Source organism: Falco cherrug, chromosome 7 (genome assembly GCF_023634085.1).
Source record: "Falco cherrug isolate bFalChe1 chromosome 7, bFalChe1.pri, whole genome shotgun sequence".
NCBI classification, from domain to species: Eukaryota; Metazoa; Chordata; class Aves; order Falconiformes; family Falconidae; genus Falco; species Falco cherrug.
The window spans coordinates 34,390,916-34,416,602 of record NC_073703.1 but is presented as its reverse complement, the minus strand read 5'-3'; the positions used below and the strand labels follow the sequence as shown (position 1 = coordinate 34,416,602).

The window sequence follows — 25,687 nt, the reverse complement described above, 5'->3', positions numbered from 1 at the left end:
AAGCCAAAACTCTGCAGAAATGGCCGTCGGAGAAGCAGCAGCACCACAGACATGGTGGGAGCAGCTCCCCCATCCTCTCACTATTTATTATCGCAATACTGTATTAGATTTAATTGCACCATCTTCAAACAGCAACTTGCAGAGCCTCCCGCTAGGGGCTTTTAAATACTTATGTGGTGTGTTGCTATTTATTGGTGTTTTTGTTAGCTCACTGCTTCACTATTTATTTATAATATGGGATTGTACTCAGAGTATGGCAGGAGCTAGTAAAGCCATATTTACCTCCATATATTAATAATAACTGTTAAATCCAAGAGACAGCCCGCTGGATTGTGCTCGCTTCGGCGATGTGTTTTGCAGGCGATTGCACAGCCTCTTCCCCTGCTTCTCTGCCTGGGTTTTGAAATACGGTATTGATTGACTGGTGCAGTGCAGGAGCTTAAGCCCAGTTCAGCTGATACAACCAGCCATGCACACTGTAAAATACAGGAGATAAGTGCCAGGGGCTGCTTCTGAGCCCTCGTCGGGTGGGTTTGGGCTCTGGGGCTGTGACCGTGGCCCACGTTGCTGGGGCTCAGAGGTGCCTGTGATCTGCTTTACTTGGGAGGAGATGTCTCTGGTTTTCCAGGCTCCCCATCCAATTTCTTTTTGCTAAACAAGAGCATGTGTGGGACTTGATTTTTTTGGGCAGCGTCTCGCTGCTAAAGATCGCTGCTTTCCTGGAAAGAGCTGCTCCACCCCTCTCTGCCAGTTAGCAGAGCGGGATATTTCCCAAAAAATAGTGCCCAGCAGACTGGCACCAGGTCTTGGAGAGAAGTGGAGCTGAGACATCGGAGAGCGAGCCAGGGGTGCAGCAGGAATTAGGGGAACAACCATTTCAGGGCTTCAGCTGGCTCACACGCAGCCTGTGTGCCCACCTCGTGTCTCTGCACTAGGCACAGCCAGGACTCGCTCCAAAAGCTGCCTCTTTCCAAGCGGCATCCTACGAGCCAGACCGTGCAGGAACCTGCAATGAGCTGTTCTGGTCCAGGCTACCTTAAAAACAAAATGCAATTATTTCCCATCAGTGGAACAAGGGTCTGACCGTAGAAAGGGAGTTCTTGGTCCAGACTATAACTGACAGCAAGGCTGGGGGTGTACCCAAATTCTCCCCAGGGTCTCCAAGCTGAATGTTTCCACTATAGGGATGCAAGTTTGCCTGCAAGCTCGTGGTCTCCCCTTCTGTGTCTGACCACAACCCACCCTGCGCCCCTTGAAATCCTCCCTTTCCCCTCTGCACCCACTCCCCCAGCTCATCCCAGTGCGGACAGGGATGTCCCCACTTCTCTGCTGCAGGACAGGCTCCTGCATCCCAGTGCGGTCCTGGGCTCCACGATGGTCCCAGGGCATAAGGATGCTGTGGCAGGCACTTTGGGGCTGAGCGATTAATGGAGAGCCAGGTGTGAAGGCAGTGCTCGAAGCTGGAGACAAGCCTGTGGTTAAAAAATATAATTCCAATTAAATAAAGCTGAAATGGTTGTGGGATTGCTGGGGAGGGAGCAAGATACGTGCTGGTCTGGGCGTTGAAATCTCACAGGCTCAGTTGCTGTCACAGAGTTGCCATCTTCCTGGTAGAAATTTGGAAACACTGAAGCTAGGTCATCGCTGGGTTTGTATCCCAGTGCTCGACAGGGCATGTTTTCTCTGGGAGTTCAGGTCCGAGCATATCCATGGATAATCAGACACAGTCCCTGCAGCAGCCCCATGCTCCCCTGGTCTAAGGAAAAGACTCGGTGAATGAAACACGGCTGTTGAAGATGGACTGCGGCAGGGTCCTGGAGCAGGAGCAAGGCTGTCGGCTTTGGTGGGAATTTTCTGGGGAATAACAGTAGGGATCTGGTTCCTAGCTGATGCCCTGTTGTCCCTGCAGAGACAAACCCTCTTCTCTCCACTTGAATCCACAGGACATCCTGGAAGGTGGAAACTTGCGTGTCCCGCTGCAGGAACTACACCAAATGATCCTCACCCCCATCAAAGCCTACTCTTCCCAAAACTTGAGCACGGAGGAGCACAGCCGGGACGCAGACTCGCATCACCCCTCCTCCCTGATGGGCTCCGACAGCCAAGGCTCTGACTGCAAGGACTCTGCCGCAGGGGGGATGCAGCAGCACCATTTGCCAGGATGCGAGGGCGAGTCAGGGGGGGGCCCTTTGCCCGAAGGCGACCTGCCCGGACAGTTCACCAGAGTGATGGGGAAAGGTGAGCGGCTGTCACTTATTACTGGTGTCCTCGCTGGGGAGAGCTGCTTCAGGGCAGGGTGTGTGCACCGGCAGCACTGGCAGCAGCCTTTCTCTGAGCTCCTGCAAGCCACAGTCCTAGGGGTGATGATTTTTTGAGGCTCCATCACGCTGTGGTAAAGAGGTAAGAGCATGGGTGGGGAGGTGGGCAGTGGTTTTTGGGAGGGGCAGCGATGGGATGGGCTGCCTGCCCCCCGGTCGGGGACAGATAGCATCCTCTCCCTTCCCATTTAGAGCCCTGGAGGCGTCCCACCAGTCCGGAGGTGTTGACAGCAGCATCCCTTAGGCTTGCTTTGTTTGGTGGGGTAGCGGTGGTGCATGGGCTGGATGTGAGCCGTCTAGAGTGCAGATCAGCTGGGTCCAAGCCCCTTTTTAAGCCCTGGATTATATGCAGGACATCCAAAATACCCAGGTGTCATTCCATGCCTGGTGCGGGGTGCACGGCTTTGCATCAGGATTAACACACTGGCAAGTGCACACGAGTGACGTGAAGTAGGGTCTGACCTCCTGTGCTGTGTACAGGGCTCTGGAGCCAATTTGTGTGAGCCTGGATGTGTCCTACCTCCCGTCGGTGGCACCTGAGCTGTCGGTGCTGGCCACGTGGCGGGAGATCTCCCTGGGGAAGAGGAGAGAGGAGCCTCATCTGCAGGCTCACGTGGGAGACCGGGAATAGAAAGAAGCTCGTTGGGATGCCACAAAGAAATACCAGCCCCTGTATAAAAGCTTGGTGCCAAATATCTGACCAGCTAATTGACTGCATGCACAAACAAACGTGGGTTTGGGGCCCCATTTTAAACCCGCTGATGAATTCAGCCCGTGACAAATGGCTCCGTCACGCACGAAGCTGCACGTATGGCACAAGCCTTGCCAGGACAAGGTGTCCTCCTGGACCACGAGGCAACCCTGCCTGGGGCTTAAGACAGGAGAGACTCGTTTCTGCTTGCTTTTATGGCATTAATTCCAAAAGAGGTTAAAACCCATCGGGATAAGGTGGGAATCTGTTTGCAGCGAGGGCAGATTTTGGCCATAGGAGCAGGAGCTCTGCCAGCGCCTGCTCTTGCATAGGAATAGGGAATAATCCTGTGCCCCTGATATGCTCAGGTCTAATTTTGGTGACTCCAGTGGTGTTACTCTGGATTTACACCATCATAACAGAGAACAAAATCTGGGCCTAAATATAGGACAGCATGGCAGGAATTGGGGAAGGACATTTCTTCTCACTGATGAGAAGACCTGCCCATGGGACAAGGGAAACAGGTTGTCCAAGGTGTTTGTTGGACCCCAGCTCGGTGTTCCCGTGCCCATTTCTCTTCTCTCTTTTTTTTCCAGTATGCACACAACTTTTAGTTTCCCGACCTGACGAAGAGAATATAAGTTCCTATTTACAGCTCATAGACAAATGTCTAATCCATGAGGTGAGTCGTGACAGATCATCTAAAGCTGTTGTTCTCATCACTTAGGAACTGTTTCCAAAGTGTCTGTTTATGTAAACTTTTTGGTTTCTAGCACAAATATTTTGGGGGGGTATTAACGGGAATTCTGACAGAGCGGGACTGGAGCAGGAGGTAGTTCCAACGTGGTGCATGGACATGTTGCTCCCCCCTACGCTCACTTAGTTGCCAAGGTCTGGAGCTGGGAAATTCATCTGGCTCGTGACAGTCCGATCAACAGCTGGATGAAAGAAAAACACCCAGGATGAACATGCAGGCTGTTTCTATGACACAGACCCGATGATCCCTCGGCGTTGCCGCCTCCTGTTTTGCAGCATGTGGTCCTGGGGTTTTGCAACAGGGGCATCTGCTTCTGCTCCCGGCAGATCTGCCTTTGCCAGGTGATGGCTTGGGATGGCTGAGGCAGTGCCACAGGGCTCTGGCACGCTCCTGCCTGGTGGCAGGGAGGGATGGCCCGTGTCCCCAGTGTCCTGCAGCATTTTGTACCCATGCCGGCTGCACCTGGAAGGACAAGCTGCTTCTCAGCGCCTGCCCATATGGCGGGGGTCAGGGGAAGATCGCACGCCCTCTGGTAGGAGCTGCAGGCTTTAAATGTTTCTCAGTTATTTGTTTATAGAAAAATGTGCTGGAAAGCACGGAAAAATCTCCTCCAGAGAGGGCTGGTGGCTGCAAACCCTAAAAGGTGGTGCACAGCACGTGGAAGAGGAGAGAGGCAGCGTGCAGCCCCTTTCCTCGCAGCTGAAGCCAACTCCCGAGCCACGCTTATGCAAAGGCTTGATCCATGGATCTCTGCAGGGCCACACACAGGGCATCTGGAATTGGGGTGAAATTGCTGGATCCCGGGCAAAATGGAAGCGCTTCATCATACTTTCTGAACAGTGCTCTTGGGCACCTCTGTCAGTCACGGGCGGGGGGTTCAGTGCATTTTGCTGGCAGTGCCTGTGGTGCCAGCTGACATTTGGCCCCGTGTGGTATCGGGGTGGCACCCACTGTTGGGGTTTGCTGCAAAATGAGTTCAGAGCCATCGATATGGTCGTCTTGGTGCTTTACATAGTGGAAAACAGCTGGAGGGGCTGGAGCGGGGAGTATGTTGTGCCCCCACTTGCTCTCCTCTTGGACAGCATCAGAGCCTGGAAATGGTGCCTGGACTTCTGAATGGCCGAGCAGGGTATCTCGGGGGGAGCAGAGGTGCCAAGAAAGGGACAAGGGTGGTGGGAGCAGAGGGGCCAGGGCTGGAGAGCAGAGCCAGGAAGACATGGAGCTGCAGAGGGGCTCATTTTCCAAGAGCACCCAGGGTGGCCGTGGTGACGCAGCATCACCCCACCAGTGCCAGCCTGTGTCCCAGGAGCACTGTCTGTGTCGGCTCCGGTGTAATCAGCACTGGGGGAGAGCGTCTCCTCTGGAAGGCGGTTCAGAGCAATCAAGTCAGATGCTAATTAGCCTCCAGATTGTCCTCCGGAGACCTCTACTTCTCTCTGCCGCCGGCGTGGAGACGTTGGGTGTCTAAAGTTAGCTGTGGTGGGCACGTGGGTGTCCCCGTAACCCACACCGTAACCCACACCGGCTGCCAGGAGGTCTGGGGCGTTTTGGGAGGAGGTTCTGTCCGCTGCATGGGTGACCTTCGCAGGGAGCCTGGCGGGTGACAGAGCTCACCCTGGGTGACCTCCCACAGAAGCCATCGGTGCCAGGAACGGAGCCGAGCTCTGCCCAGCCCGGAGGAGGAGGACAGGATGCAGGATGCCATAGAGCAGCTCTGTTTTCCAAATCCCAGCTTTTTCCCACCCTGGCAACATTTTCTAGAGCCACGTCCAGGTGACAAGTGTCACCACCTGGCAGGGACCAGCCATCAATCCATGGGAAGCTGCACTCACAGCCTGGCAGCAGGCAGGGAGCTCGGGGCTGTGGCAGGGAGCAGGGAAGCTGTGGGGAAGCCCTGCTGTGCTGGAGCTGGGGGGGCGGCAGCCTCGGGGGCAGAGCCGGGCCATCGCTCAGGGGCACAGGGGACACTGCCGGAGCGTTTTCTCCACCTGAGATGAGTAAATCCTCAAGAGAGACCGAGGTTTCCCTCTGGACTTGCCAGTGGGGCTCGACTCACGCCACCGCCCGCTCCAGCTGTTTTTCTTTAGCCACACACCCACAGACGCATCTCTGCTCACTTTGTCCAGAAAAATATTCATGTTTCCTTTTTTTCTCTCTTTTTTTGGGGGCAGGCGTTTACAGAGATCCAGAAGAAACGGCTGCTGTCATGGAAACAGCAGGTGCAGAAACTCTTTCGGTCTTTCCCTCGGAAATCCCTACTGGAGCTGTCAGGCTATCGGCAGCAGAGGAGGTACGTGGAATTTCGGGGGTGGAGGGGTGGATGCAGCATCTGGGGGTCCGGCAAGAGCATCTCAAGTGGGACCAGTGTCTCCCAACAGGGAGGGTTGGATCCTGCCAGGTTCAGAGCTGCATTTTGGGAGGGAAGAGGCTTGGAAAAGCTTCAGTGATAAAACCCCAGGCACTGGCTGGGAAGTGAAAGCAGCAGTAAGTTCACTTGTATGTGTGGTCGGTGCTTACCCCGGCGGTTGTGCCCCTGCCTGCTGCCCTTTGCTAATTACATCAGCGCTGGAGTTTCACCAAAAAGCCATCAACTGGCAAAAAAAGGCTTGGAGCATGCAGAGGATGCAGAGGGCTGGGGTCAGAACACCGGGTAGGGCTGTATTGCAAACACTGTGTTCGCTCACTTCCAGGGTGATGCTGGATTTTGGGGCATCCTAGAAAAATGTTGGGGTTATGGCAAAGAAGATACATTTTTAGATGAGTTTTAACAATAACATCAGCCTTTTGTTTCATTTTGCTAAGTCTATTTTATTGCAGTCTCATGCAAGTTCTTTTTTCTCAAAAAGGAAATGTTTTGGAGATAACTGGGAGCATTGGGACAGCTGGGATGCGAGTTCGGAAGGAACAAGCGCAGAACCAGAGTGTTCCCCAGTGCTATGAAATAAAATATTTTGGAACGGAGAAAAATAAGATGTTTCAGTGTTTGTGGCACAATCGGATGCAGAATAGGCAAGAGCAAAGGTTTTTGATGGACCCATTTGCTCTGGGCTGTCACTGGTGCAGCAGTTTAGCTGCGCAGCCAGGCTGACCCCAAGCACAAGATAGAGCCGCTGGCTTGAAATGATCCCAGTCCCTTTCCTGGAGCCACGCAGGATGCTCTCCAGTTTCGTTGCTGCTTTTGGGTGGTTTGCATTTTACGTGTCTTCTGTTCTTTCTGCTCCTGGGAAGCTACGGGCGAGGAATGAGCATGCAGCCAGCCCTGGTTTTCTCATGGGGATTTAATGGCAAGAGGGTTTCTTGGAAGAAGTTTAAAGAAAACCCGTCATACTCCTGCCTAGTAAATTTATCTGGTTTTGGAATCCCAGCATGCTCATGTCGTCTGCAGCATGTTTGCAGCCACCCACACAAGCAGGAGAGATGAGGGCTGGGAGGAAGGTGAGCTGAAACATCTGTGAGGATGATGAAGCTGGAGAAGGGCAGGAGGGAACGGGGAGTGTAAAAGCAACCGCAGCGGTGCGTTTGCGGAGTGCTCCTACCCTTAAACCTGGTAATGGCATTGCTGTCCTGCTGCCCAGCTGGTCGGGCAGAGCCACCAAGCTGATGTTGTGCAGAGGAGACCCACACTGCTTGTGTTTCCAAGGATTACCTGATATTTTTTGTCATTCCTCTGGTTTTAAATGGGGAGGGATGCCGATGTGTGCGACCCTCCCCTCCAAGGAGTAACAAAGATGGTTTTGTGCCCTGAGACCTGTGTCTCGGGACGTTTGGGCTGCGTGGTCTTGGGTCCAGATGGTTTTGCTCTGACCGCAGGGAGCTGGATGAGGTTTGCAGTGCAGAGACGGGAGCAGGTGCAGAGCCAGTCCCACCTCTGCAGGAATGTGCCTTTTGGTCGTCCCCTCCCTAGGAAATCTTGGATTTGTTAGGTAATTTTAACCAAATTTTACAGAATTTGAGACGTCTCAGAGAGGACCGTGTTTGTAAAAATAAGCCTCCTGGAAGGGGAGGCGGCCTGACCCTTCAAGCATTCCCACAAAAGAAAACCCAACAGCGTCAGCTGAACCTTTATCAGACACTAGAGAATCCACACGAGAGATCTCTTTTGTACAGTTCAAAGGCATGAAGAGTTTAAGTCAAAACCCAAGAAATCAGGTGCTGCTAGCTCCAGTGCCCAGGGAATTACCTGCATTATTTTAACTTGCATTTAAGAACAGGCCTATTTTGCAGGAGTAAAATAAACTTTAAAGAAAAATAGTGAGAATCTGACAACTGCAGAAGGGGGAGAGGGTGACTGGCAGGTAGGAAGAAGAAAGGATGCCGCTGCGGTATGCCCAGACCTCCTCCTTCCCACTGCACGTGCGGATGGAGGACCATCCTCAGCAGGATGGGAAGGTCGGGCCAGGAGCAGAGCTTGCGGTGGTCCGGTGGCCGTGGGATGGGCACGGGGTGGCGAACCCCGGTACGGCACTTTGCAACAGCACTGGGGCACGCCCGGGACGTTTGGCTGTTGGTCTGAGCGCACCAAACCAGCCGCTCGCCCCCGTGCTGGCAGCACCGTCCCCTCCCAGGGGCCCGTTTCTCACCCTCAGTGCTTTCTCTCTCCGCAGCCGAGGCTTTGGCCAGTCGAACTCCTTACCGACAGCCGGATCTGCAGGGGCAGGACTGGGCCGGCGGAACCCCCGCCAGTTCCAGATCCCCTCCCGCAACCTCCCCACTGCCCGGCTGGGGCTGCTGGGCCCCAGTGGGCTGCTGGGCACCCCCCAGCGCAGCCCTGCCGCCAGCCCCGCCATCCTCAAGCAAGGCAGACAGGTTGGTCAGCGTTGACGGCATCTCCAGCTTTTCCAGACAAGCTTCCTTTGCTTTTCCTCCTCTAAATTATTCAGATCCCTGGCTTTGTTCTCCTTTTCAAGCGAGCAAGACCAGTTTGCTGGCCTTTGAGTTGCGCTCTCCTCCGGGCAGCGGGATGCAGAAGAGGGAGCGGCGGCGGGGGGCGGCGGGGGGAGGCAAACCAAGGGGTGGGGGCCGGGGAAATGAGCCCAAGGGGAGTTATAAATACACAGCACAGAAGCCTCCATTTCACATCCCACACCCCTCTTTCTGTTTGCTTCCCACAGAACCTCTGGTTTGCCAACCCCGGGGGCAGCAACAGCATGCCCAGCCGGAGCCACAGCTCGGTGCAGAGGACGCGCTCGCTGCCGGTCCACACCTCCCCGCAGACCATGCTGATGTTTCAGCAGCCAGGTAGGAAGCAGACATTTGCTTTTTCACTTACCCACAGCCTGGCGAGACGAGGGGAGGCTGCATGAAAGGCTCCCTGGCGGGGAGCCTCGCCACAGGCACGCCGCTGTGCCGGCACAGCCCGAGCTGGGTATCTTTGGCACTAGTGGGATTAATGGGTTGATTGACCCAGTGGCATCACCGGAAGGATTTTTGACCCTATATATAACATCTTGGCCCTATATAGAAGTGTTGGTGCCTTACCTAGCTTCTGAGGGGCTTCATGCCAGGTGGGGAAGGCGGTAGCTCATCCGTCACCTTTTTTGCTCATGTGTGGACACAGAGACCTGGTGGGGAAGGACTGCCTTTGCCCACTCAAGGGGAATTCTTTTCATGATCCGTGTGAAGGCAAATGGTGCTACATCGGTGCTTCCCTCCCAAACACTGTGAAAATGCTCCCATATATAGGAGCATCCTCTGATTCAGGAGGGTTTCTGCTGAACTTGACCCCTGAACCTGGAGCATCCTACCAATTAGGATATTCATGCTTTTTTTCTCTGTGTATCCCTTCATTAGCCTTTAAGCCTGACTTTTCTTACCAGCACGCTTACCATAACGTTTTATACCACAGGACAGGGATTTACACACACACCCCAGTAAACTAAACCTCATCCATAAGGTTCTGCCATGGTCTCGGCTTGGCAGCTCCCCTCACATCACACGCCTGCGGTGTTTTAACTGCATAATTTAGGCAGCAAATGTCCTGTCCAGCAAAAGCAGCGTCTGTTTTTGGGTATTGATTAAACACCAGGACAAGGGCACATTTTTGCATGCGCTGAGGGAGAATAAATAGGTTTCTCTTTGCATGTTAGCCTGCGGTGACTGAGGGTGTAGGAGGATTAGGGAGCCAAAGATGCAGACCGAGTCACGAAGAAAATAAGCAATAATGTGGTGCTGGGCTCTCAAACCACTTTTCATCAGGCTGCGGGGACCTCAACCCTCCTGAATCTCATCCCATGTTCCTGTGAGCCCGTGGCAAGCAGGAGATGCCACCCAGCAGTAGCAAAAGCTGTATTTGCAGCTTTTACTGCAGAGCATGCAGTTTGGTGCGGTAGGGATCAGGCCGGGGTGCTGCAGCACACCAAACTTTGTTCACCCCCTTTTTTTGTGCTCACCCCCCACCCGGGGTGGTGGCAGCGGGGCCGTGGGCGACCGAGCAGCCGGTGAAGCCGGCCATGGAAAAGCCAGCTGGCGGCTCCGCCGGTCTGTGCTGCCATCCCACGTCCAGCACTAGCCCTGCCTGCACGCTGCCTGCGTGGGCAGCTCCCGGCTCCCCGGAGCCACTGGAAGGTTTTGCACATATTGAGAGTTTTGCGGGGCTTGGGCAAGGGGAGAGCCCAGGGCTGTCCCCTGCTGGGGCGGGGGTCCCGCTCTCACCCCAGCTCCCCTGCAGCATCTCTGACTGGTGCCTGAACCCCTCGTTTCCATCCATCTCCTGCTGCAATGCCATTGCCTCTTCCCAGGTTTACCCCTTATTGAGAAGAAATAGGGGAGCAATGACTATTTTTGCAACTGTCTCTTGCCGGCTGTGATGGTTGCACCAGGAAGCAAAGCGCTGCCAGAGTCCGGCCGTGCGGTCAGAGCCTTCTGGGGCATCTTTCCAGTGGTTTCCTCCCTCGTGCGCACCCGTGCCGGTGGCAGCAGGGCAGGCAGGGTGTGCAGGGCAGGCGGGCGGGAGCCCTGCTAGGTCCCCTGACCAAAGTCTCCTGTCCCTTTCTCGCCACAGAGTTCCAGGTGCCGGTGACTGAACCTGACATCAACAACAGGCTGGAGTCCCTGTGCCTGAGCATGACGGAGCACGCGCTCAGCGGTGAGCACTCCCTCCTCCTTGGGCTCTTCCAGCATGTCCACGCTGCCTCCACCGAGCCCCCTGGCACCTGTCCCGTTACCCCCAAAACCTGGGACAGGCTGTGGCTGTGAGGGGTCAGGATGACGGTGGGGCTGGATGCACAGATGCTCCCGGGGATGCTCCTGGGAGGGGTCGGACGGGGACATTGGCTTCTCTCGGCGAAGCAGCCGGGGCAGGGGGTAAAACCGAACACAGGGTTCGCATGCAGCACTAGTGGAGTCCGTGCTTATTAGCCACTAGTTAGCTTGCTAATAATAATTAGTATTAGCTCACTAGTCTGTTACTAGTTTTTAATAAAAGCCCCTGCCACCAGTGCGCTCACGTGGCTCACAGGCTTGGGAGTATTTTACCCTTCTGCCACCAGCATCCCTCGTTTGGCCGGGGGGTGCGGGAGCCCAGGACACGGGGCTAAAACCCTGCCGGGCGCTGTGCTGGGCACTGTGCCGGTGGCACTGATGGCTCCTCACCTGTGCCCGGGGTGGCTGCAGCTGCCAGCTCAAGCAGGGGGTAACAGGCATGGGGAGGGAGGAGGACCAGGCAGAAAAAACAGGCAGGAAAGCTGGAAAAGGCAACAGCAGCGCAATGGAGAGCCCGGTGCAGCAAAAAGCACCGGCACCAGAAGCGCCTAGCACCCCTCGCCGATGCACTGGACCCCCAAGCAGAAGGATGACCCCTCTCCCCGGCAAAGGGACGAGCACGGCCACCAGCATTGCCCAGACCCTCCTGAATAACCAGCTGGGGTCTCGCCCCGGCAATCCCCGGACTGTGTGGAACAGTTGAGGACGGGAGCCCTCGGGGAAGATGAGTGCCACCGGGGAGGATGAGTGCTACCGGGCTCCCTGCAGCAACGCCACGGCCCGTCCGGGGAGAGGGACGGAGGAGCCAGGACTGTAAGAGGCAGCAGAGCCCTGGCAGCGCCGCAGCAGCATCCCTGGCTGGGAAGACAAGGACACTTCTGTCACCCGAAGCGGTTCTCCGGCGTGTGCCCAGGCGAGGCTTAGCTGTCTTGTTCCTCTGCAGGGTACTGTTCCTCCGAGTTATTTTTTCCAGGTTGCATACCCGAGCCTCTGGAAACCGGTTGTGCTATAAATAGCTCTTAAAAAAATAAACCTTCGGGGGAGAAAAAAAAAAAAAAAAGGCGTAACAAACCTGTTTGTTTTTAGTCTTAAGAAGGGAGGTGGCTGTGATGCCCTGGGTAGCGTAACAGGGAGCGCTCTGTTCGGGGGCTACCCTGGGAGCTGCCCCCCCGCCCACGCTCTCCATCCCAGGGATGGGGGTTTGGGATGAGGGACGGGGGGTGGTTGGGGCCGGAGGAGGGCTGGGGGGTGGGAAATGCTGCTGGGTGTTGATTTCTGGCCCCATAAGAGCTGCCGGTGCCCAGGAGGTGGCGGAGGGGGGGGCTGCTGGCTGCAGCGTCCTTTGTGTGGCGTTGGGATGGGTCGTGGACCCCTCACTCCTGGGCTCGGGGCTGCAGCTGAACGTGTCCTTGCTGTGATGGGACGCTGGGGACAGGGGCTCTGGGGAGACAGAAATGACTCGGGGCAGGGGGTTGGGTGCTGCCATCATCCTCAGACGGAGGAAAATTTTGCATCCTCTGCGGTGCAGGTGTTGCAGGGCCGGGTTAGCTGGGGGGAAGGCAGCCCCCCGTGACTAGCTCCAGCTCCGTCCCCCCACTCCTGGGCAGTGGGTCATGAACTTGACCTGCGGGGGGGAGAGCGTTCCCAGACTTACACCCATCTTGCAGTGAGTCCAGGCTGCCCAGAAGCCCCCTCTGCTCCAGGGAAAGGTGCCATGGGGACGGGGCAGAAAGCCTGGACTGGTGTTGGAACAGCGACCTGGGGGGCTGCTGCGGGGTGGGGACAGACGGTGGAATGGAGGCACTGGCAGAGTGCTGACACCCCAGAACCCCTCTGCACCCCCCTGGGGTGATGGGGAGGGGGGGGTGGCTTCGCAGTGCCACCTCACCGTAGGGTCTGCGGATTGAGGGTGCTCTGGGGGTCCGTTCCCCTCCACTCCCCAGCTCAGGGGATGCTGGTGCAAGGTGAGCAGCTGCTCGCCAGGGCTGCTGCTAACTCTGCCTTCCTGCTTGCAGATGGTGTCGACCGAACCTCCACGATCTAGAAGGCGTCGCAATGGGGACGCTGGCCGGGAGAACAACTGCTGCGGGTCCAGCGGCGAGGTCGGGGCTTGCAGGGAGCCTCAGCGATAGCTTGCATCCTTTCTCCTCTCTCTCCTCCTCTCCTCTCTTTTTCTCTCTCTCCTGTTTTAATTTTGTGAATGTGTAGATTGTCCTTGTGAACATATCATTAGACTTGGAATTTGTGTTGTCATTTATTACATCCATGCTAGGGGGGAAAAAATGGCAAAAAAAATCGACAACGATGATGAAAAGCATGGGGAGGGTGGGGAAGGACGCGGCAGCAGAGTGCTGACAACGGAGGGTTCACCAGAGCACCATGGGCAAGCCCTGTTTCTGGACAAGGATACGAATGAGTGCCGAGTATCACACAGGGACGTGTGTGACCAAAAACCCTTTGAGGAGGATTTGCCAGTCCTGCCAGGGGCTTCGGGGCCGGTGGTCCCATCTCTTGAGTTTTGCTGCCTTCAGGCATAGACTGGCCCGGCGAGCCCAGAGTTAAAAAACAAAAAACAAATCAAAACCAAATAATAATGAAAATAACCCCAAAATTTCCTTTCAGTTTAGCCAGGAGCATCTGCAGTTTCGATGCAGCATTGTGCACCGGGCAGAGGAGGCGGAGGGTCGGCGGGCGCCTGCTGGGCGTGGGGTCGGTCCCCTGTCCCTGCGCCCCTGGCATGGGTCAGGGTGTGGGGATGTGGGGGGGTGGGGTGGGGTGTCTCGTCTTGCCCAGCAGAGGGTCCCGGGGGATGTCAGTGAAGGGGGGGGACACACTGGGTGAGTTTCCATGTCTCTTGCCTTGCCTGCGCAGGTACCAGGAAGGTGCTGCATCTTGGCTTTACACATTTGGCCCCAGCCTGCCAAAATCCAGCCATAAGGGGCTTTTCCAGCCCAGGGGTGGCTAACGAGGGATGAAAGAGGCTCGGGAGCAAGCCTGTGGTTTTATTTAGCCAAATTAAAAAAAAAACAAGCCCCAAAAGGCACCAAAATGCAGCTTCACAGCCCCCTTTTCTTGGCATTAAACACATGCCAAGGAGGAGACTGTGGCTGTGGCTTGGCTGCCCCCTTGCCCCCTGCCACAGGGAGCTAAATTTGAGCCAAGGGCATTAAATCGGTAAATCCGACACGGTGCTGCTCAAGCCCGTGCTCAAAGCAAGAAGGGGGACAGAGAAGCCATCAGTGCAACAGTGATGCTTGGCATAGTGGCAGCTTTGCTCCTGCTGGTCCTCATGCTGCTCCGAGTCTTCTGATGGAATAATAAATTGAAGATTAATTAAAGAAAGGAGGTGATGGGTGGGAGCAGCAGCCATGGAGGTTGCAGCAATATTCCCAAAATGAGCTGGACCGTAAGCACCGATGGGCAGCAGTGTGTGCTGGGACCAGTGGGAGCAGGGCTGGGGGCTAAGGGGAACCAGAGCATCGGCTGGGCCAGCAGGGATGGGAGATGTGTGAATCCATTTGCCATGCAGCATTTTAAAGTTGTTTTCTAAAAAAAACAACAAAAAAACCACAAAAAAACACAAGTGCCAAATGCAATGTTTTATGTTTGCCATTCCTTGGTGCCCTGCTTCCCAGCAGGCATGAGGTAGGGTGGGGTGTGCGGGGGGGAGCGGAGAAGGGGAAAACGGAAAGCGAGGGAGGTCGGGAAGAGGTGTGAGAAGGTGAAGGCAAAGAGGGGGCTGGAGGGGGCTGAGCCGCAGGCGCCGGCCGGCGCTGGACACCTGGGCCACCCCCTGAGCATCCCCAGGTTGTATGAAACCGAGGTGTGAACACAACCGCTGTAGCAGGAGCCTTCCTCGGGAAAGGCTCAAATGTATTTACGGAGCTGAAATTCTATTTATTCCTTCGCTGACTATAGAAACAGAGGTTATCTGATTGTTAAGAGATATTATTTTGGATATATTACCTATTAACTTGCTATGGCTGGTAACCATGATAATGTCTGTTATTAACAACCACCAAATAATTCAATTGTTTTTTCCTTTTGTTAAAAAAAAAAAAAGAGCTTCTTTTCCATTGACAGTGTTAATAACAACTTAGTTGTGTTTGCTGTTCCTTGGTTGTTTTTTTCTAAGTAACAAAAAAAAATAATCGTGGCTTCAGTTGCGTTCAGGAAGTCCTGCTTGGCCCTGGGATGCCTGTGCTGAGTGCAGGCAGCAGAGGTCCAGAAAAAGAAGTTCAGAAAAAAAAAAGAAAAAAAAAAAAAAAAAAAAGCTTGAATCCTAAAAGAAAATAAAAATTATTTATAAAAAGAAAAAAGGGGAAAAAAACCAAAAAAACAAAAAAACACAAAAAACCAGTTGCATGAGTGAGGCTGTGAAGTCAAATCTTTAGTAATAAAGCGGCAGTGCCTTTCTTTTTTGTATTCACCCGTTCACCCCACGTGCAACTGTTTTGTACCACGCGCGCGTTGTGGCTAGGGCGATGTCGCCACCACGGGGGCCCTCGGTGTTGGGTGGGCATCTCCCCCCCACCCTGCTCCCCCAGAGACAGCCCCTGGCGCCCCCAGCGCCCACCGGGGACCTTTTACTGGTGCTGTTCCCCTGAGCCGTCCCCGGCTGCGGCGGGGGGGCCGGCCAGCTCAGCGCCCAAGTGTCCTTGGGTCCGGCGGATGCTCCCCGTGGCTGCGACACCCGGGGGGGGAAAAACCAACCACAAAACCTTTTTTTTTTCCGAGGTGTCCTCCCCCTCCCCAGGGACAAGCCCTGCGCTCGACTGGACTTGAGCTGGGCTTTGCCTTGGCTTGCTCAGCTCATTAAAAAAATCTTAGCGGGGGTCAAGCCCAGCCAGCATCCAGCAGGAAAATCCAAAACTGTGATTTACGCTCGCGAGTGGCGCAGAGCAAAGCTCAAGGTTGGTCAGCACTTAGGGAAACGATTTCTGTTGTCACCTTTCTCCATGTCGGGGTGCGGCTGTGCCCCAGGTTTGGCTTTCTGAATGTGCCTGATGGAAAGTGGGTCCTGCAGACGTCTATAATTTGCACACAGCGACGATAACACTAAAGTTGATTTTATACGAGTCATCAGAGTTTGCAAAGTGAGTTTTATTTTTTGTATTCCTTTATCTTTACTTAAAGGTGAATGTGTATTCCTCTGGGAGGAATAGGAAGAAAAAAAAAAAAACAGGAATGTTAATAATGTTAAACAGAATACTTCCTCCCTTATTAATATATATATAACCCTTATGTATTTATGCATACTGTAAGCTTACTTTAAAAAGCTTTGAACTCTCTTCTGTTGCATGCCGTTCCTGGGCAGCCTTTTATTGTACATGCATGCCTTTAGTCCTGGTTTTTCTGTACAAAGTTAGTGCACAAAGAACTATTTTTGCCTAGTTAATGTTGCCGAGCAATGCATATTTTTAATTTCTTTTTTTTTTTTTTTTTTTTTTGTCATATATGGAAATAGCATGTTTGTTACATGTAAAAGCTTCCCGATATAAAGAAATACTAATGTTTGGAGATGCCGGTCTTTGCAAGTGTACAGTTTTCAAATGTTGTTCCCAGTGAAACACCCTCGTGATTTCAACTTGCTCCAATGTATTTATTACTCATTTCCTCCCATGTAACTAGGAATCATGGCTATATTTCATATCAACGTTATATTGAAAGTGAAGGGAGATGATTAATACAAGGTTTTGTAACACTGGGGTGTGGCGCCTCCTTATTTATCCTCTTTTTGGCAAATGGCCTCGTACTTAAAAAAAAAAAAATAGAATAAAATAAATGCCCGGTCCCATGGGGTAAGGGAGGAGGAGTGGCGCAGTTCTGCAGCGGGGTTTAGTGTCATTATATAAAGCCCGTGGCAGGGTTTAGAAACCCCCGGCATCCCCCATGCAGCTGCATCTCTGTCCCTTTTGGATGCCCACGCCCCGGGAGCCGTTCAGATACGGGATTTTCTTTTGAAATGAGCAGGAATCAGGGCTGAGCAGCTTGGAGGCTGCGGAGACACGTGGCCAAAAAGCCTCAGCTGTGGAGATGTTTGGGTCCGGTTTTTAAGGCTGGGCTGGTTCTGGTCTTAAAACCTGCAAATTTCAGACCCACCGTGGGCCAGAGCAGGCACGGAAGGATGGTGCTGCCGCTGGCCGTGGGTGCTCAGCCGCAGGAGGTGTCGAGGGCAGGCCAATGGCTTCTGGCCCAGGTTTTCCATAATTTTCTCAGCTTTGCGCTCTGCACGTGCTGGTGCTGCTGGCAGTGTCGCCGCCTTGCTGAGGGTGGCAGGGACCCCCCCAGGGTGCCGCAGCCCTCAGCCAGCACGGGGGCAGTGAGAGCAGGATGCTCAGCCTGGGGTTGGGTACCTCCAGGGGTGGTGGCTGCATGGGCAGCCTGGTGCAAGGTTAGACCACACTTACGGTTAAAAAAAGGCTTTTTTTCTGGCATTTAAATGGAATTTCCCATGTTTCTGCTTGTGGCCGTTGCCTCTTGTAGCTCGTTTTTGTCCCCCTCACTGTTGGATGCATCAGTAAGATCCCCCTGAGCCTCTGCTTCTCCAGGCTGACCAAGCCCAGTTCCTGCTGGCTCTTCTCAACCAGTCCAAGCTTTAAATCATCAGCTTGGCCATTCTCTGTACTCGTATGTCCCTGTCCCTCCTGTACTGGGAGGCCCAGCACACCAGTGTGTCTCCTGCTAGAGACGGTCTTCTTAATGCAGCCCAGGATGCTGGTGGCCGCCTTTGCTGTGAGGGGGGATTGCTGGCTTGTGGCAGCTTGGTGTCCACCAGCATTCCTAGCTCCTCCTCTGCAAAACTGCTTTCCACCCAGTCGGCCCCCAGGGTGCATGGGGAGGGGGGAGGTTTATCCCTCACCAGGGGCAGGGCTTGGCCGCTTGCTGAACTTCTTGAGGTTCCTCTCAGCCCATTTCTCCAGCCTGCTGAGGTCCCCTCTGAACAGCAGCATGACCCTCTGGCACACCAGCCACTCCTCCCGGTTTTGTATTATCTCAGATGTGCTGAGCACACCCTCTGGCCCTGTGTCAAGGTCATTAATGACGAGGTTAACGAGTAGTTGGGCCCCACTGTTGACCCCTGGGGTACACCACTGGTAACCACTCTCCAGCTGGACTTTGTGCCAGTGAACCCAGCCCTCCGAGCCTGGCCGGTCAGCCAGTTTTCAGCCCCCATCAAGGTCGGCTTACCCAGCCTGTACTTCATGAAGGCATTGCAGGGGAGAGTGCCAAAAGCCTCACCGGAGTCAAGGTAAAGCACCCACTGCTCGGCCCCATCCACTGGGCCAGCCACCGCACTGCAGAAGGCTGGATGGGCATGTGTTCTCTTGTGAAGCCACGCTGACTGCTTCCCATCACCTTCTTGTCCTTCAGGTGTCTGGAAATGGCATCCAGGATTAGCTGCTCCGCCACCTGCATGGGGGGAGGTGAAGCTGCCTGGCCTGCAGCTCTCCCAAGCCTCCTTGTCCGTGAGGGAAGGAGCAGCTTTTGCTCCCTTCCAGCCCTCAGAAACCTCCCTGATCCCTGTGCCCTTTCCAAGATCATAAGCAGTGGCCTTGCAGCACCTCCCACAGCACCCATGAGTGCAGCCCATCAGGTCCCATGGACTTGTGCATGTCCACATCCCTCACCAGAACCAACACCGGGTGAGCTTTGGCTTCCCAAACCCCATCCCTGGATGCCCACACTGTGTCCCTATGCTTCTCCCAGGGCCCCTGCTTCCATCTTTTGTACAGTTCCTTTTAATGTCTGAGTTGTGTCAGGAGCTCCTTGGGCATCCAGCGCTGCCCCTGACTTTCATGTCCCCCACCAGTCCTTACTGGGTTGCAAGCATGAGGTGCAGCACAGCATCTCCCCTTGTTTGCCTGTGTCAGGACAACATCATGGGTGCCCTCCAGAGACCTCCTGGGTGGCCTGGACTCTGCTGCCATATCCCTCCAGCAGGCATCAGGGTGGCTAATGTCCCCCATGATGAGCAGAACTTGCAAACATGGGGCTTCTTCAGATTGCTGGGTAGCTCATCCGCTGCTTCTCCTTAGAAGAGGCTCCCAGCAAGCCCCCCAAACGCTGATGAAGCCAAGCATCCCAAAAGTGTGTCCTCAAGGTCCTTCTGTTTAAAGATGCTCCTGAGCATCACCGGCAGGGCCACCCCAGGAGGGAAAGAGTCATCGTGGTGTTTGGTCCCACCTGAATTACCCTGCCCAGGAAAGCACCCACACCCACAGCCCACAGGCAACGGCTGCCTGCACCCACCATGCACCATCCCCCGCAACGCGGCTAAGAAAAGCATTACCTAAAGCCCAGAGAAATGCCATTTCCTTCCATAAACATTTTGCCTTTCCATGTATGTGTGCCTGCTGTCTGGGTCTCAAAGCACCGGTTTGTTGCACTAAAAGTGAATGAAAACGGAAAGGAAAAAGCAAAAGCTCTGGGATGGAAAATCGGAGCTGGAGGGGCTGAAAAGGCTCCAAGGAAAGTCCACAGCAGCTGCGCAGTGAGGGAGAAACTGCAGATCCCACCGATGGGCAAACTGGAGAGAGGCTTAAAAAAGAAAAAGCAGAAGGGGAAGGGGGGGGGGGGGGGGGAGGGGGCAGGGCAGGGAACTAAAACCCACCCCCAAACATTTCTGTGCTGTCAGGAGCTGTTGGATGAATCCATACCTAAGACTAAAGGCTTCACCAACCTGTGCTCCTGGATTACGTCACACCTGAGCCCCATCCAGCCCAGGGCAGCTGGGCTCCCGTTCTCCTGCCCTACAGGGGCTGCAGCCCCCAGCCAGCCGGGAGCAAAGACAGCAGCCAGTGGCCGCTCTTTTAGAAGCTGCTTGGCCTGTCTCAGCCTCGGCAGCATCCCCAGCAGGCACAGGATAACCCCAGGTTATCTTGCTAAGAGGGTCTTTCCTACATCTACCCCAGCAGGTGACGGAGAAGCAGCCCCAGCCCCAGGAGCCAGAGCAGCCACCCAGGTGCACCCTCCAAGGGGATGCTCTTGTCCCTTTGGCCCCAACCCCAGGTTCCCGGTGTGGGGACAAACGCCTCCTATTTAATGGCGAGGGGAATAGCCAGAGGACAGTTTATCAGCAGTGGTAGGCAGCGATTTCCCATTAAAGAGATGTTTTTAATCACGGTGGAGAGGACTTTACCAGAAGAGCTCCTTGAGTCCAAGGAATAATTAATTCCCCAAGTCTGTTGGCTGAGGCTACAAAGAAAAGGCTGAATGATAAAGGGGGGCTATCTGCCAGCCCAGGGACCCGCTCCCAGAATATCGGGAATTGCTGCTGCCGTGCTGCCCCTGGGAGCCCTGGGCTGGCAGCCTGCACCAGCAGCGCCACTGTTTTGTTCTGTGTGGCCTCTGCCACCTCCTCATGAGCAGCAAGCAATGCCATGCAATCCCCGGAGAGAAAAATATTCCCAGAGCTGGTGCATCCAAACCCGAGGCTGCAAGGGGCCGGTTATTCCCGTAAGCAGCATGACGCTGTTCAGCTGCGGCAGAGGCGATGCTTGACAGCACTTCCAGAGAGTGAACTCACTGCAGGGCTCAGCAGCGTCACCGAGCGCTCCAACGAGCTATTTTTAATTAGGATCTGCAAACAGCTCAGCAGTGTACACCTGGCACAGGCACACCTTGGGTCAGCGGTGTCCATGGATGCAGGGTGTCCCCATCTCTGTGGGTCACGGGGCCTGGCACGGGATCAGAATGGATACCCTCTATCTATATAGCTACGTATGTCCACGCGGGCAGAGGTTCTGCAGCCTTAAGAAGACGAAGCCACCTCTCTGCATCTCCCAGCAAGGTGTCTGGTGATGGGTGCTTAAATTAACCTAGCAACAGCATCGATCCACCCCTGTGCAGTTTGGGGGAGAGGGTCCCAGAGCTGTGCTGGCTGCTGTGGAGCCATTGGCACCAAGGAAGGGAGCAGTCAGAGAAGGACGGACTGTGGCTTCCCCACAGGCAAAGCTGAGGCCGGCAGTGGTGCTCTGGGCAGGCAGCAGAGCCGTGCTTACAGCCTGCGGGTGCCTGGAAGAGCAAAGCAGCATTTTCCCTCTTTTCTCTAAGAAAACATCCCACTGACCAAGCCTGGTCAGAAGAGAAATTGCCCAGCTCCACCAGAATTCCCACTTCTCTACAGAAAATAGATTTTTTTGGCCAATTTTAAATAATAATTTAAAAAAAAAAATCATCCTGGCAGGTTAGCCCCTGCTTTTTGACAAACCAGCTCCATCCCCATCCCTGCAAAGAGGTGTTGCAGGCAGGTGTTTGCTCCCCAGGGTGGCATCATCCAGCAGCAGGATGCAGCAGAGGGGCTGGGTGCCCCTCTCCCACCCCCCATACCCCCAGCCTGGCATCGGGGTGACCACCTGGTCTCCCTGAAAAGCCTTTCCAGCTTCCATGAGAGCTCTTGCTCCTCTCCTGCGGCAAGCAGAGCTCAGAGCCGGGCTCAGCAGAGGGAGCCACAGACTGTGTGTCCCCGGGCAGCGGCCGCAGAGGCTGGGACCCAGCCCGGCCCCTTTCCCCTCTCCCCGCATCACTGACCTTGAGCATCACCCAGCCGCAGCCTGGCCACTTCCAAAGCCCCTGCCAGATCCCCCTCCTGCTGCTGCTGCCTCCCTACAAAAACCTTTCCCCTCACAGGACCCCAGCCTGGTGGGGCTGGAAGGGACCTCTGGAGCTCACCCAGCCCAACCCCCTGCTCAAGCAGGGTCTCCTAGAGCGGGCTGCACAGCCCAGGCGGGTTTGGATGTCTCCAGAGAAGGAGACCCCACCGCCTCTCTGGGCGGCCCGGCCCAGCGCTCCGGCACCCTCACGGTAAAGACGTTTTTCCTCACATTCAGGTGGAACTCCCCGTGTTGCAGCATGTGCCCGTTGCCCCTTGTCCTGTCACTGGGCACCACTAAGAAGAGCCTGGCTCCGTCCCTAAGATATTTGTAGGCATTGATGAGATCCCCTCTCAGTCTTCTCAAGGTTCAACAGGTCCTTCTCATTCTCTCTTCCAGCTGCACCCATTTCCCTCCCAGTTTATCTCCCCAGGTGACGAGCAATGGAGATAAGCCCAGACCTGAGGGGCACCCGCTCGCAGCTATGCTGATTTGGGTCCTGGTAGGAAGCGTTTACACAGTGCTGAGGGCTGTCACCCTACACAACTTTAAAAACAAACAGAGATCCTAAATGTACCCTGGGAGTATATTATGAAGGGGAAACCAATGGGAATGATGTTTACGTATTCCAATAACCTATCTATAAGCCACACAACCTGCAATAATGCTGGCTAGAGTGGAAAATGCATGCAAAGGATGAGCCCTCGCTCTCTGCAGGAGATAAAAATAATAGGTAAAAACAAATTTACCATTTGTTTTACCTTCAAGATACCCCCCTTGGCTAATCTGATCATAACAATGTTGCTAATGTTGGATGCTGATAACGTTAATTATACAGGAAAAAAATTTTGCTTTCTTCCTATGCATCAATGCGCTACAGCATGTCCTGGCTGGAGTGGCGGCCGTCACCTCCTCCACCCACTCCCACAGCTCTCCATCAGCTTGGTGCACGGCTGCTGCAGGTGTTACAGGACAAGGGAGCTAAAGAAATGCTGTATGGTGAGATACAGCTTCTCCGGGGGAACAGCAGGATGCCGAGAGGGTGTATGAGCACTGATGGCCAGGGCAGGACGGAGTGGAGCCATGAACATCCCCCATAGCACCCGGTAAGGGGTTCCCCAGGTCACACGTGAAGGTTGGGTGGTGGGCACCCACCCCAGCAATGCTCCTTTGGTGGCATTCATCCATCTCAGGGAAAAGAAGTACCACTGTTGTTTGCCTTAGCACTTCTAGAATAGTTTACAGGCCTGTGTAGCTCAGCCACCCGCTCTTAGGTGGATTTTTAACCTTTGCTTTACTGTTGCAATCTCAGTATGGAGCAGCAAAGCAAACAGGTAACGTGGCACCGTCCACTCTGCCCGAACTGCCCCTGCAAAGCTCCAACACCAAAACAACAATGCAAAGTTGTTCAAAAAAGATCAATTCCTCAGGATTGTGTTTTTGGGGTTATTTTAGCAACATTTCTTCGAATACTTGTGATACATTTCCTGTCCCTTTTAACAGCCCAGCCCAAGACTTTTTAATTAAAAAGAGCTTTAATGTTGTATATCCTCCCACCTACTGAATCACAACTGCAACTTTAAACACAACTGGAAGGCAAAGCTTTTCATAAAGGTTATTTCCCCAAGTTCAGCAGAAGGTCTCAGCCAAAGCTCAAAGGGCACGGCTGACGGGGGGCTCTTTCCCAACACCCACAGCTCACTCGAGAGCGCAGGGGCAGAAACCAGAGGCCAGGTAATGAGCAATTTGAGCTCGTTAAGCAACTAAGAGATGCTGGAAGGTTACGATGGCTGCATAAAGCCTCCAGGATGATCAGAGCCCTTGACTGCAGCCGCTGAAGTCAGTCAGAAGGTGGACTTTTGGCTGGAAAAAGCCTATTTTGAGTAAATGCCCAAAGGCAGGCATGAGCTCCAGTCACAAGCAATGCAGGTGGGCAGGAGATATCTGCCCAGGGTTTCCAGAAGCATTCCCACCTCCAGCAAGCTCCCAGACCAGGGCCAGCTGGGACATGCTGGCAGGGCAAGCAACCCACCAGCCAGGTCTCAGTAGGGAATTCAATCCACAGCATAAAAGGAACCAAGGCCACTTCTTCACACCACGAGATAAACAGGACTAACCACCTCTCAGGGCTCCTAGCTGAGAAAAGTTGCACGAACCAAAGGATAAACCTGCACCTAGAGGTAGAACACAAGGAGAGGACCACAGAACCTGTGCCAAGGACTCTGGATGGGCATAGCACAGGGCCTTGTTGACCGGTCACTCTGCAGCACATGTGCAGGAGATGATGGGAGACACCCAAAAGTAAACCACAGTGATAGGAAAAATGCAAAGAAGCTGCTTATACAGGGGACTCTTGAGGAAAAAAAACCTGAGAAGCAACACATACCACCAGAGGGTATCAGAAATGAATAGAGCACATGATGAAGCACGTGGGAATCATGGTAGGCTGTGGATGGTAGGATGTCACCTTAATAACAGATTTTGGTTCTTTCACAATTTGATTTTTGCTTTCTTCTGGTTTTCCGTTTTGAGCTGTAAACACTTTCAAGCTGAATATTTTTTCAGTCCAATGAAAGCAGATTTTCCCATGATCACAAAGCCAGGGAAGTTCCTTCCCAATCCCACACCTCAAAAAAAAAAAAAAAAAAAGCAGGGAATGGCACATTTCTTGCAGAAATGCCTGTTTTGACAAACAGGCCATTTTCCACCACAATCACCAGTTTTAATATACAACCGTGAGAAAGACAGAAGTAACTCAGCTTCATGACAAAGACTATTCTTGACAATGCTCCTGGGGCTTCCCAGGAGGGTTATTTCCCAATAGGATGGACCATTTGGAAAAAAAAACGCATGAAGGGCTGGAGGGGACTTTCATTCATTATTCCTTCTCCACTGCAGACTGCCACAGCGTTCACCCACAAAGCCACACTGTACCAGCGGATTCCCCATCGCCGCCTGCAGCCCAAAAACTTCTCTGGTTGCTTGGTTTATCATGTGCTTCAGCATAGCGAAGTAGGTAAGAGATTAAAGAAGCTGTGCTGGATTTGGCTGTGATAGAGTTAATTTTCATATAGGCGTTTAACGTTATCTTTTTTCTCTCCTTTTCTCATCCGGGCAGCAGAAAAGCCAGGGCCAACACAGGCTGATGAGGGCTCCTGCCAGAGGTTGGCAGCTTGCAGGTGGTCACACTCACCTGTTGGTGCAGTTATAGAATCATAGACTGGGTTGGGTTGGAAGGGACCTTAAAGATCACCTAGTTCCAACCCCCAGCCACGGGCAGGGACACCTTCCACCAGACCAGGTTGCTCCAAGCTCCATCCAGCCTGGCCCCGAGCACTTGGAAGTCACAGCTCCAACCACAGCACAGACACCGCCTGCCCCTTCAAACCGCCTGGCAAAACTGGAGAGCAAACATTAAGTGTAAAAGGGCTACAAAGGGACTTCCCCAGCACACACAGGCAGAGCCTGCTTTCCTTCTGGTGACTCGGGGTGATGAGACCCAACAGGGTGGCTGAATGCTGTCCCTGGGTGTACAAGCACAGCCACACACAGCCCACACAGCCCCTCTTCCCTCTACACTACCTGTCGGCTACAATGCTCCCCAGGAGTCTGGGATCTGTAGAGTTTAATTTTTTTCCCTGAATCTCAGCAATACCTGCATCCTGCGAGGCCAGCAGAGAGGCTGGAGGGCAGCAGGAGCCTTGAAGACAGCCTCGCTCCCTGAAAGAGCAGTGCAGCTTCTGCCAGCACAGGCTGAGCTCGTTGCTATGCGTGGTACACCGTGGGAAGACCCAACCAAGACTTCAGCTTTGAGGTCTCTTGTTGCACCTGCATCACACCTGCTGTTAGGATATATCTGTTCAGGCAATTTGAACATTTGGCCACAAACCAGGTATTTCCTCAGTGAAGTGTGATGAGGCATCCAGAAGTGCCCAAGAGGGCTACAAGCCCACGCGAGGCTCGATAAATTCAGCAGCCACTCCACAGCAGTCACTGCCTCCCACCTTCCCTGCCCCAACAGATTTGCCAATGATTCCTCTGGCAACAAGGTAAGTAGTGACAGAAGAAGGTGACACCGTACCTCATGGGTTTTTTGCTGCCCAGTCAAACAACTCATCTGGGGACA

The 25,687-nt window shown here is 54.0% G+C and overlaps 1 protein-coding gene across 4 annotated transcripts in view; it reads left to right on the top strand.

The window, feature by feature from the left end:
- The window catches only part of SAMD4A (sterile alpha motif domain containing 4A), a 109,472-nt gene extending 92,802 nt beyond the window's left edge, over positions 1 to 16,670 (top strand). For 2 of the 4 annotated variants that reach the window (XM_055715227.1, XM_055715225.1), the window contains 7 exons: positions 1,944 to 2,238; positions 3,606 to 3,691; positions 5,938 to 6,056; positions 8,371 to 8,572; positions 8,878 to 9,004; positions 10,767 to 10,850; positions 12,982 to 16,670. In XM_055715227.1, the coding sequence (XP_055571202.1) occupies positions 1,944 to 2,238; positions 3,606 to 3,691; positions 5,938 to 6,056; positions 8,371 to 8,572; positions 8,878 to 9,004; positions 10,767 to 10,850; positions 12,982 to 13,010 (942 nt within the window). In that variant the 3' untranslated portion in view covers positions 13,011 to 16,670. Of the gene's footprint in view, positions 1 to 1,943; positions 2,239 to 3,605; positions 3,692 to 5,937; positions 6,057 to 8,370; positions 8,573 to 8,877; positions 9,005 to 10,766; positions 12,162 to 12,981 lie in introns of those variants that run through there. The other 2 variants (XM_055715226.1, XM_055715224.1) reach the window with 1 other exon arrangement.
- Positions 16,671 to 25,687: the final 9,017 nt, after the last annotated feature.